Source organism: Spodoptera frugiperda, chromosome 31, assembly GCF_023101765.2.
Source record: "Spodoptera frugiperda isolate SF20-4 chromosome 31, AGI-APGP_CSIRO_Sfru_2.0, whole genome shotgun sequence".
Taxonomy (NCBI): Eukaryota; Metazoa; Arthropoda; class Insecta; order Lepidoptera; family Noctuidae; genus Spodoptera; species Spodoptera frugiperda.
The window spans coordinates 553,331-566,226 of NC_064242.1; the positions used below are offsets into that span (position 1 = coordinate 553,331).

At 38.0% G+C, this 12,896-nt stretch overlaps 1 protein-coding gene across 15 annotated transcripts in view; it reads right to left on the reverse strand.

The window, feature by feature from the left end:
- Window positions 1-12,896, reverse strand: part of LOC118276369 (liprin-alpha-1) — a 133,521-nt gene that overhangs the window by 22,406 nt on the left and 98,219 nt on the right. For 13 of the 15 annotated variants that reach the window (XM_035594660.2, XM_035594656.2, XM_035594648.2 and 10 more), the window contains exons 2-4: window positions 4,296-4,397; window positions 2,210-2,374; window positions 1,658-1,732 (exon numbers count right to left, since the gene is read on the reverse strand). In XM_035594660.2, coding sequence (XP_035450553.1) covers window positions 1,658-1,732; window positions 2,210-2,374; window positions 4,296-4,397 — 342 coding nt within the window. Of the gene's footprint in view, window positions 1-1,657; window positions 1,733-2,209; window positions 2,375-4,295; window positions 4,398-11,166; window positions 11,369-12,896 lie in introns of those variants that run through there. The other 2 variants (XM_035594657.2, XM_035594658.2) reach the window with 2 other exon arrangements.

A 12,896-nucleotide genomic window follows, 5' to 3' on the forward strand; every position in this document is an offset into this window, starting at 1 on the left:
TGGCCAATAAAAGCGCCGAACGCGGTAACGTTTCGATCTCATTAAACGTAAAGCAAACTCATTTTAAGTCCTGAGATAAAGTATCAGAGGGATTTTATATTTTTGTTAATTCCATTAATAGCAAAGAGTATTGTGACGTGCCTATAATTTAACTATCGTAACGTCGAATGTAGGTGTCAACGTTCAATATTGCATGCATTGCACACCTCTACCTACCAATTAGAGATAAAAGGAAAAAAGAGATGAAGACATTACGTTTATACCCATATATATAAAGTGACCTTCAATTCACCACGCCAACCACACCGACAGTCAAATTTCTTCCCACATAGAAACATTTGTTTTGACATTTCGATAATTTTGTTTTCGCATGGGTTGAGCTACCCTTATCAAGGCCCAGATAAGGAAATATACATTTATTCCACCTTCCAGATGGTATGAGAGGTACGAGTATGAATAGAGGCCATTTCGTATTCTGAACCAGTATCTGCCTTCATGAGATCGTGCTTGGATATCGAAATCATAATAATTATTGAGTAGGAGCAATATTTGTTCTCATGACATTCCCATGACCTTCGCCTTGGCATATATGTAATTTTTCTCGTATCAAAAGGTCAAGTTCGAAAAATCATAACCTTTACGGGAACTTTTTTCTAAGTGAAAAGCGTGAAGTATGTTCAAACGTACCAACATCTTCAATTGCAAATTGAAATTTATATATAAAGTGTGGGAGAGCCATGCTTCGGTGCGAATGGGCCCGCTCGACTGGAGTGATACTACGGTCTCATAGAAAACCGACGTGAAACAATGCTTGCATTGTGTAAGTAAGGTTATCCGTAGCCCAATTACCCCCAATTCCCAATCCCCGATTTCCCAACAACCCAAACCCCCAACAATTCCTAACCCCCAAAACCGGCCGGTAACGCAATTGTATTGCTTTTGTTGTTTCGGGTGTCCATGGGCGGCGCCGATTGCCAATTGAAAAAATATATATCAGTATACGTATATAAGTCACTATATTGCCCAATAACTGTACCAAGTCCAACTTCTAGACACCTAGACATCTGTTTCAATACAACCAGTCATCAAATAAGCAATTCCTAGTAACTCCTGATCATTTGAACGTGTCAAACCAACGTGACGGGAGGCCCGTCCAGAGTTCGTTAGTACCGGTTAATCTGACTATTGACCATTCACCGAAGCCCTCTCTCCTGTTTTACATAATTAGCACTCCGACATAATAGGACAATCGAACATTTCAACTGTTTTGCTAACAATCGAATTTCACTGTGTTTGTGTGGACGAACGTATTTGTATTTGTATTAAGCTTTTGATATGTTAAAAGGTTGTTTTATACAGCTACACGCTACATATACAGATACTCTATTGTGAATGTAATCATTATTGTAGAAAAAGGCATTTAAACAAACGTTTATTGTGGATGGAGGATATAACAATTAACAACAACAATTACAGAATCGTTTGCCGATTTAAAGCGTCTGATTATTACTGTTTTAAACATCTGTTCCAATCCACAGATTTGTAGGGATTTTAGACGTATAAAATGTTCAACGACAACTGCAAAGGCCTGTGAGACTACTTCACTGTTAATGAAATAGGGCATAATACCTTATTAATAAACTTAAAATATACTTACTTCTTCCTTAGTGAGCGCTAGTTCTTCTTCTAGCGCCGTGTTTCGTTCTAACGCAACACGCAACCGCTCGCGAACCTGTAACACGTCGCAGAACATATCAATTGTATTCCGAACAATACTGGCAAACGTACTTACCAAACATTTTATATTCGTAGCGAAATTGTGAGAGCAATATCTATAAGTTTTCCGATACGTGACAATTGTACCTTTTACGTATTTTCCAAGTACCTATTGGTAAATTGATGAGTTATCAACTGTTATTTTGTGTCCTATACTGACTAGGAATATACCTCTAAATTGTATTCTATCTAATAGGTATGTTACAACGACGTCTACCTCGATTTTTTCTTTGAGAACACCCTGGTTATAATCCTTAAAGTTGACTGAATACGTTAAGTATGAAGTCGGTAACAACAGGATATGTTACAATTTTATAATGATGACACTCAACAATCCTATGGTGGACTGTCATGTGGAAACATGATACACATTCTTCTAAAGTCGATATAAGAGGGATGATTGGAGTGGGTGTGACATGTCCTCCGTCCTTACCTTTTCGTCTAACGCCTTGTGATGTTCGAAGAGGCTTTTGAGTGCCTTCAGTACTTCTACTTCGGAGGAGACCCCGGACTGCGCGGCTGCTTGGCGCTTCACTACCGTCATGCGTAGCGAGCGCTCGTGTCTCGAGACCAGGCATTCTAGGTGCTCTAGTAATAACTGTGAAATTAAATAATGCGTTAATTTTATTAAGAGAACACATTTACTGGCGGACTGAAATAGAGGTAATTTTGGCTCCAAGTTTATTTCTAAATCCAAGTTTATTAAAATCAAACATAATGGGGTTCTTTTAAAGTCAATTCATAACATATCAACATCTACTAGCTTATATTGCTAGCATTTCCTGTAAAGAAAAAGTATTTTCATACCTAACCAGAGATCCAGGTCAATGAACGTAATCAGCTAAAAGCCAATTTAGAGTAACAATACCATACAAGAGTCATTAGCTTCACAGTATAACAGTTCAGAGCTGACTTTGTACAGCGAATCGGGACAAAACTAAATGAGGGAACTTTGAGATACTTGCGGACCGAGGGAGCGGGGTCAACGACACACGACGAGATAAAGAGATTAGTGGCGATTGTAGCCGACTTGCCTTACTAGAGCCTTTGTGATAAACAGGAGGCGAGGATACACGTGCACTTCAGACACGAAGACATTACGCCTATAGGCCTAAGGAAATATAGTAGAGACAATGCTGACAAATAAATTATTGCCACTTTCATGTTCGTATCATTACAAACACTAAATAGTTCCTCTGATAATGTTGTGTTTGAGGAGAACGCAGTATACGTAGAATCTACTCATCTATTTAAACTAAATGGTAGATCCAATCGTCAGCACACAACGTCAACCGACCCGCTATTAATTATTTCGACAATAATGGCACACTTAAAACATAAGCTTATATCCCAACTTTAAAAACAAATGAATTAACTATTCATGACGTGAAATATTTAACGGACTTCCTACGGGACCGCTCATTGAAAATCGATTTCGGGTTTTTAGTTAGGCTTTCGACACACTTGATATAAAACTTTTTGGGGAAGGAGCACTTATGAAATATAAGTGATAATAATCTGGTTAGTAAGTCGAATTCAACCAAGTGTTAAGCCCTAGAGACCTAGGGGCAGGGCGTGGTCTAGACGCGGATCCTCGTGAATTATTCAACGCCTTTCAGCGAATAGCTGGAGCACCTTTTAAATAAAGCTTTAAGGCGTTTAATACGAAAGTATTGTAGTCATCAGTTTGTTGATAATAAATGAGGGGCATTGTTACACTGATATACTGACTTAAGCATGGTTTGTGGGTTTGAAAGAGGATTCATATTATATTATTAGCATGAATCTTAGTTTATATAAAAAAATATAAAATTGATTGGAATCTCTTATATTAGTTACTCATGATCAGGATATCTACACATTTCGATTAGATGAAAGTGGATGTGTTTTTGATAGAACGGTAGCAATAAGTCAAAGGCTTTAGTTCTCCTAAGCTATCCAAGAGGTAAGAAAAGATTGTTCAGGTGCTCGTAAAAGGTGACTTATGACCGCATTATTCGTTAGAATACCGACTGCAATTTCTGTTATTCATAAACTTGTTACAGAGAAAGCTGCACAGTTTGAAATAAGGTAATTTTACATACAGTAGAAGACGAGAATATTTACAATACAAAGCCAACGCTGATTAGTCTGTCTTGGTATTTCATCACAATACTGAGACGGAGTAATGTAATCACCTAGCTCACTGAGTAGCAAATGCATCTCAAGAGAGTGCAAGTAACATTTTATTGCAACGAAAATAATTTGAAAGTGTAAATTGTATATAGAGATTGGTGCAAGAAGCTCCAGTGCAGCTTCTGCTTGGCTGAGCACTGGAAACGGTTTCTCGTCTGCTCTTTAAAGGTTATTTACGTGACGGGCACTTTTCATCCGGACCACGAAACAAGTGTGTCGTTGCGGTGTCAACTTTATATTAACTCCTCGTGCACTGAGGTCACGAGTTATTCAAGCTTAATGTTTTGATGTCGAAGAAAATACATTATGAAGACGGGTGTATAAAATGTTCGTGCCAAACTCACCCTGGTATTGTTTCTCTCCGCTTTGAGCTCTGATATCTCCTCTTCCCTCTCGAGGAGCTGTTCTCGTGCTTGGTTGAGCTCTTTTGTGAGAGTCGCGAATTCCTGTGAACAAACAAACATATGCTATATTAGAGACGTCTTAAGTCACAATACCATTTACTATTTAAACAACAATCACGTCAGATAATCCATAACTTAATACGAAAACAACCAAACTTAAATCTACGGGACTTGGTAAAGGGAAGTTGTAAAAATCACTTTATCCGTGTGAGGCTAAGAAGATTTGAGTCTAGACAGGGCACAGGTGCACCACAAAGTAAGTTTAAGCCTCTCGGGGGATGAACGAGGTCGCGGAGCTGACACGGAACGAACCTCCAGCGCTCCACCGAGACTCACAAACACCAGCACGTGGCACTGTCTTCATAACAACAGTACAAAGTCAACGTTTGATTCCAACTAAACCATTAAAACGAATTCTCTCAATCGTACGTTTTTCCCACTCTGGCTGACTTTGCCCGAGTTTTCAACTTGCAAATTGGAGAACTTGCTTTTAATGGTCTCTTTCATTTGCATATTATAATTATGGGAAACGTCGTGGAAATACAATTTGCCGGCTGCATTTATTCTTCTGGTTTAGTTTTAATTACTTTGGTCAATGTAACGTATAAAGAAAATGCTTAAAATGTCTACGTTTACAATTTTATCAGTGCAAAATAATATTTCAATGGACAAAATAAATTGATTCCACAGGATTTAGCGAGTGGTGCTCGAAATAGATGTATTGCTCTCGGATTCATTTCCACGTATCGGTATTTTAGCGGTGTGCAATCAGATTAAGTCCCACAAAAGTGCTGATACGAGCGACAGGTGTACAGGAAAATCAATACCATAAACGTAATGCACATTAGAACTAGTGACTGGATATATTCTGATTTATGTACGTGTTATATAGTATATTACAGAGTTCTTTTGTAAAGTCCAGTTTCTGCCAATGGACAGAACACAGAAACATGGCAAATGGACTTCGCATATTCTAGTAGTTAATTAACAATCTCCATTCTATCCCCACGAAATATACGAGCAAGCGCTACTCCTTAATATTTTAATAATGAACACTAACTATACGGCGTATTAACCACAGCTTTCACATTATGCCCTGTAAAGATGTTAAATATTCACTTTACCACAATTTTCAACACTTATTTACACTTAAAATTACTTTTGAGACTTTAATATTGTTGTCAAAGTAGTTTGAAGTTGGAGCGGTAGAATGTATGACAAAGAAAATCTGTAATACAAAACACATAACATGTAATATACATGCTTGAGTTTTTTTTTCTATGTAGTCTGTAACTTGTTGGTTTGTAGCAAGATGTACTGAAATGTTAATGTACACAAAGAAGGAGTGCATTTCCTAGATCACAGGTACACGGGTATGCTTTAGTGCCTGCACGTCTCTGTTTTATAGGCGGCCGGCAATCTATGTTGCAGTAAAAATTCTCTACACTACACATACAAATACTCTCAACATCACCTTGAAGTACGTTTGTGAATATTATGTGTCACGGTATACGAAACAGAATTCCTATCATAAAACTAGAAATATTTTAACGAATCTCGGTTTGTATTGTATTGATTTCCATAATAAACAATAACATCAATCGTAATATAATCCCTATTATAAATTTCTTGTTTTAAAACACGCTCGTAAATATTATATGGGAAGCAGACACGACTATTTTTACATCGCAATCTTCATAAACCTATAAAATCGGTGTCCGGAGACTTACGACAAGGAAAACATCTTTGTAGACACAAGATAGGTACTTTCTTTCGACACACGGTACTTTCTTTAACGTACATGAAAGTGAGTTAATCAGTGAAGCTCGCGGATCCTTTGAGTCAACTTTTAACCGGATCAAAGTTGTTATCATCCGATCTAATGTATCCAAGTTATATCCGACCAATAAATCGATCAGGGCTCCACACTTGAGGCTGTAAATTAAGGAGGATATCTCCAAAGCCTTCTGTCTGCAGGCACGTCGATAGATAAAGCTGGGACGCCGCGGGTGGGGGGAAAAGGTATTTCATGTTCTCATATCTTGTATTAAAGTTGTGAATTGAGAGTTAGCACTCGTACTTCTGTGAAATTGAGAATTATTTTAAAGTGCTATGAACTTAAAAGTTTTCATTTCTCAATTAGTTTCTTGTACTTCATTTCACAGCTAAAACACTTTATATTGAGTTACATTTTAACATCGTGATAATGAAAACCCCACGCGTCCGAAGCTAGGGACAGAATCCAATTAAAACTAGTCAGTTTAGCATAAGCGTGCTGTTCATTGTTGACGATTATAATTAAAGTTTTATGGTTAATGATCATTTCACTATAAAAGCCTTTTTGCGAGGTATTAATATGGGCTATTGTGTAAGCAAAACGCTGTCAGACTCAGGCATTCAATATACTGAGTGACGTTCAATTAGCCATGCATACAACGTACGGGATATGTGAGAGGATAATGACAACCACTAATGCGGATCTACAGATTGTAAGAGGTTATGCACCTGAAGCATAATACAATTAAATTATATTAAGATCTCACAGACCAATAAGTGAAACACGTAATTATGCGTTAAATTAAAATATTTATCGATGGAAAAGAAGAAGATGCTTGTGATTGTATGACGTCTGAAAGAGGATATTAGAAAAAGAAGACATATAGTCCCGATCCCAACCGAATTGGGATAAAGGCCGGAAGATGAAGACAGAGAGAATGTCGAAGTAAAACAAATGAAGCAGTACTCGTCACATTTGTGTTGCATTCTGTTTAAGTAAACTAATGAAAGAACAACAAACTGCCAAGGGTAGATACATTGGGTGATGAAGGGGACTTTCAAGTCGTATACGGTATTGTTAAGAAAACAAATTAATATGACAAACGTTCTATATTTGTTTTAAAATGATTTATAGTTAACAGAAACGATTGCTTGCTTATTCAACGAAAGCTTAGGAAAATATTTTTAGGAATTTCAACGACGAAAATACAATTTTGCTCAAACCCTTTAGCGCCATTGAACATCGATATCCCAAATATTTTTTAAGCTCCACCTAACCCTCATGCCATTCGAGATATTTTTCATATTTCCTGTTTGTCGTACAAATGTCGGCACATATCCATTTAAGAAGCAATTCAGCTATCGTACCCAATAAATATGGGAGCAAGTGATCGTCACTTCATTGGCCCAATTCTGCTGATACCATTTCTAGTAATAGTGCACAGTGGGTGGTCCCTATCCTAACCCCCTCGGTGTCATCGTCCACGGCGCACTTTGCACCCTGCGGCGTAACCTGACCACGCTCGGAATTGTAATAAGAAGGTTAACTTATTCTCTACTCGACTCAAAGGAAAAAGAGTGTTTTAAAAAGAACTATAATTATGATAACTAGACGATTGACGCAGATCTTTGCTGCTCAATATTTTCAAATACGATGAAACAAATACATTTATTTATTAGTGCGTATAATCATTTTGTCACATAAAATCAAGTAGGTAAAAGGAAACAATCACGTACGATATTCGTAACTTATAACACCTATGCCTTACCAGAGAATAATTAAGTTCTAAAGCAAACACTTGATGTGGCCAACTGGATATCAATTCCACTATTTATTTTAGAACTTCCGTGTTTCCTGCGGAGTGGCGGAGCGCGGCGCGTTGTATTGACAGCCTTACAGATCTATTGAGTTGTTTATTCGCGTTCATTTGTCTGTCGTCCTTGTCATACCGCTATGGATGCTGAACATTGGTTATCTATTGTTTGAGTCAATGATTTTGAGCTTTGTATAGGTCCTGATTTAGCGTTTTCCGTTCGTTTGTGTTCAAAGAGATAGTTATCTAGGATTCCAGTCTTTAGATTGAATTTGCCTTCATGTTTTTGGGTCTTACTTTGAGTAAATTACTTTCCTAAACTTCTTTGAACGTCGTGATAATGTAAGTACCAAAAGCAAATACGTACAATTGAAAAATCTACTTGTGTCTGTATGGAAGTGTAGTCTGGCACATTGCCAAGACCTAACACCTGAAACACATGTTCAGATGTTGAGTACGCCGCGATATCTAGTGGTACCGGTTTCATATCTTCAGATTGTTACGTGCATGCATGAGCACTTACTATATTTCAACCTTTTAACGTTTCAAATCGATGAGGTGGCTTCCTGGTCGTTGTTAGCTGTATTCTAAGGTTTAAAAGATTATTGAGTTGCAGTTTTAAAAGATAGTTTATTCGAAAAGCATTATGTCTTATAACAAACGTTTATAGACTGGGTTGGGACTGTTCTTTCGTCGTTGGTAAGACTTATTAATACTCATCATCATCTTCCTATCAAACTCAAGGCTGATATAAAGTCCCTAACGAAATAAGTAGATGTATTAAAATAAACATTTCGTAGATTAATTTCAGCTATTCATTTCCATATCAATAGCGAAAAGCTCAGTAGATGAATGGCGGTCATAAAGCATTTGTCAAATATCATTATCACGCCGGCTTCGCTTTATCCAGGTAAAAATCTGCAAATCTTGATAAATGACGTCATAATTCAAGGGGTCAAGACCGCGTTAGTGACCCACGTCCTATATGCGAAGCTGGTGGAATTTCATTTACACGTCATGTTGCAGCCATTCAGGCATCTAGTAATTAAACGCGAGTATGAATAGTTCGCCAACTTCATTACAAGTGGTAAATGAAATATTAACCTTGAGCCACATCACTCCATTCATTAAAAGTTTATCGCGGAATACCCATAGCAACTAACTGTAAACTTACTAATATTTTGTAAGACGCATGAAAAGGGTTCTAAGAAGAGCCACGAAGTCGAACGTTCGAGAAGTTTCAAAGCAAACACGTCTAGTTATCCTAGTTCCACGTTCGGAGTGGCGGCCACATTCCCCGCATAAGTTCCATTTCCTTGTACAAACATATCGTGCCAGTTGTTCCAATTAGCACCCGGATAGTTTCAACCGAATCAATTTCCGGCGATATCTACAAAAAAATATATATTAAACATGACACTCGACACACAACGGTTTTCCGGACCGTTCCGTTTTTACGGGCTTCGGGCGGAATGAGCGCCGAGATGATGGTGGCCTGTACAGCCGTATTTTGTCAGCGGTTATAGCGGCTTCAATTGTGGTTCGTTAAATTATGTTCTGAGATAAGCTGAGGAAATGGATTTTCAATAGTGGTTTGAGGTTTGGGTTTGCTAGTGGAATTAAATGTATTATTGTAAAGTGTGTGAGTATTGTTACACGTAACGATGTGGGTTGGGTTATTTCTGAAACATTTAACTGTGGAAAATCAATTACTTTGGGTCGTCATCGGAAGTTTAACTGAATGGATATGATTTCAAGTCAAACAAATATTAAAAGGAGAAACGTTAAACGCTACAATGTATTGTATTGGCAAAAACATAGTATTTGTTCTATTTGGTTGCGAATTCGATCTATTCTGGTGGGCTGTCTGTCCGCACTTCCGCGGGCAGTCGCCTCGCTACCAGATTGCCTCGATAGCTGAATAAAATATGAGTTTATTATTGGTTTCGTGGAAATGTATTTTTCTTCTCATCTGAGAGAACTTGTAAAGTGCAACCAGTTATAAATAAGGTTGGAGTTAGTCTGCATTTGACATTACATGTATTTCAAATTGACTCAATATCCTTTCACATAAAAGTGGAATGATCCAGCAATTTTGTACGTTTCCTGATAATGAAAGAATCCCTCCGTTTTTCACTTTAACAAATTGATGCGATATTTTTTCTGTTACCCGAATCAAATTGAAAATGGGGAACAAGAATTGGTGAGTCGTAGTTTAGTTTTGAGCATGAGAAAGAAAACTTTCGTGAATATCTGAGAAGCGTAAACTAGATTGTGGAAGTGTGGAGAAGTTGTTAGTAGTTGGCAGTAAGTGTTATCCGGCTGGCAGCGGCGCGGACCCCAAATTGAATCAAAACGGTTGCGAGTGGCTCCTGCTATATCCAGTACACGATCGACATATATCATTTATTTCAACGACCTTTAGGCTCGCTCCCTATTACATCAGAACCGACCGAACATAGATGGTGCGATTATAAAATGCCTACTACTGCCTACTTTTCCGGCGTTTTGGTGATCGTAAGAAAACATCAACACAAATACTACTCAACATCTCTAAAATTAGACTACGCATTTAATGAAATACATTACCGAAATGAATAAACACAGAGAATACCTGTGTTAATTCTTTCACTTAGTACCTAACACTTGATATTAGCATAAATGTGAAGCGTTCAGGCGACGCGACGCTTCTTAGAAGGCAAAATTAATTCACATTTAAGTAGCAAGACCTTTTACAGGAACTCACGCGTTCACCAACGACCTAATTACACGCGGAGTATAATTACACACTTTCAACTAACTTGAAACCATTAACCACCTCATTGTAATATGTGTATCAACTATTCCACCTTTCAAAAGTAGCTTTATCATCCCTGCTAACAATTTTTCTATTTAAAAGCTTTTGTTGAAACTGGTTGGGGAAAGTTGATATAATAGAGGCTGTCATATCACTCATTCGGTGTGAAAAGAATGGCACTAGTGACTGGTAGCAACAATGTAAAACGTTGAAGTTACCAAAGTCATCAATAACAACACTACAAATGCACATCACCAGTGTACACCATCAGTCATACCAAACACCAAACAATCCCCAAAAGTTACAACTGCAATTTTCCAGGATAAAATAAACTTATTTTGAGGATGCGCTGATTATTTCACCAGGATTTTAAGTATTTTCAAGTCACTTAATTGATGTTCTCACTTAGTATAAGTGTACCCACCTGTAGAAGTGCAGTGTGCACACGACACGTGCAGACGGCGCCATTTTTGCGAACGCAGGGCGTGCCGAGCCACGCGCACGCGCCGCCGCCGCGCTTCATCGCGCGCGACCATCCCTCGCGCGCGTTATTACGCGCAAATGTCTTTAGACGCACATTTTAATTACGCACACTTTCACTTTAGTTTGTTCACTTAACTTTCGAGTTTAGTTTCAAAGCATTATCGAAGACTAGCTGTTATTAAATATCTTAGACGTGCACTTAGTACTCTTGTTATTGTTGATAAAAGCTCCTGCTATGTATTGTGTTTGAAAAAAAAAGCCACTTCTAACAATATAATAAATTATTGGCTTAAAGGCTAAGTAATTGAAAGAAATGTTTTCATTCAATTCAATTTCATCTTAATTGATTTATGATTAATCCAATACTCAGAGCAATTAATGTAATTATTTCTGTTTGAATTCAATAAAGCCAACAAGCTCATTTAGAAATTGTGGGTAATATAACTTGTTGCGTTTCTAACATGTGTACAAGCAATTAGGGATGAAATCATTGCTATTCCACAACTGGATAAAAATGGAAACACCTGAACTCATTGTTAAAGACCTCAGTAACCTAGTAACACCCCAGGAGATCGAATTAACCCTCTTTTATAAGATGGTTCAACAGCACGGGAGGTTCGTTATCCAATTTAGTGAGCCACTAAACCAGGTGTCGACTGCAGTTACTGCCACCGAGTATAACAATGGTTTTCCTGCAGCTGTATCTGAGAGGGAGATCCTCTCCCCACCCATTGAGACTGCCAATTACTTTATAACGTTTAAATCGAGGTTTCAGGAATCTAATAACAATTCATTATGGAGAAAAATGGGAAGAATATATTAAGTAGTTATTTCTAATTCTAGTAGTCGTACGTAACTGTCCTGATTTAGATCAAGAAAAGCATTATCATTTTATCTCGATTTTATTTGTAGCATTTCCATATAGGGAGACAAACGAATAAATAATCAAGTAGCTCACGTTTCACGTGTCTGGTGTCAATGGTAAGGAAAAGGAAGGTAAAACAAGTAACACAATAGCGACGGAAACACGTAGGGACGTTGATGATCAAACCTTTACTCGAAAAGCTTGATACTCAAATTCCCCTTCACGGTACGTTTGACAAATCGCCTTAACCCCGACATGACATGTATCTATCAGCATTCACTTGAACCCCACGGTGCAGCCGTGTGAGCGGGGGCAGGGCATCGTAAACCACGCCAATTACCAGCTACAGCCCCTCCGGGCCCCTGCGACCCCTCACCAGGCCCCGAGACGGCCACCAAGCAACAACTGACTGCAGTATTAATGAGATATGTCAAAATTGTTCCTCGCTGTTCGCCGATTGTTTGTTTGAAAAAGGGCAACTTTGGAAACGTGCAATTATATTTTTGTTCCATTTCAAATGTCTTCCGGCTTGGTAACTTTTGAACTGTGAAATGTGGACTTTAAAATTATCACCAAATGACGGACAATATCTCAGGGCCGCATAACTTTATACGGGCTTCTTTAAAAAAAAATACTTTTATGGATTGCTTCACAGTTAAAAGACTCAAAGTATTTCTTATCTCTAAAATGTTGGTTGTTCGTAATTCGCGGCCTTAATAGCATATTGTTTTTTCTCCATCTTCGTCTGTTTTTACGAAGGCACTTCACTTTATGTCACCCCAAAAGACAGAACACTCCCGTGAACC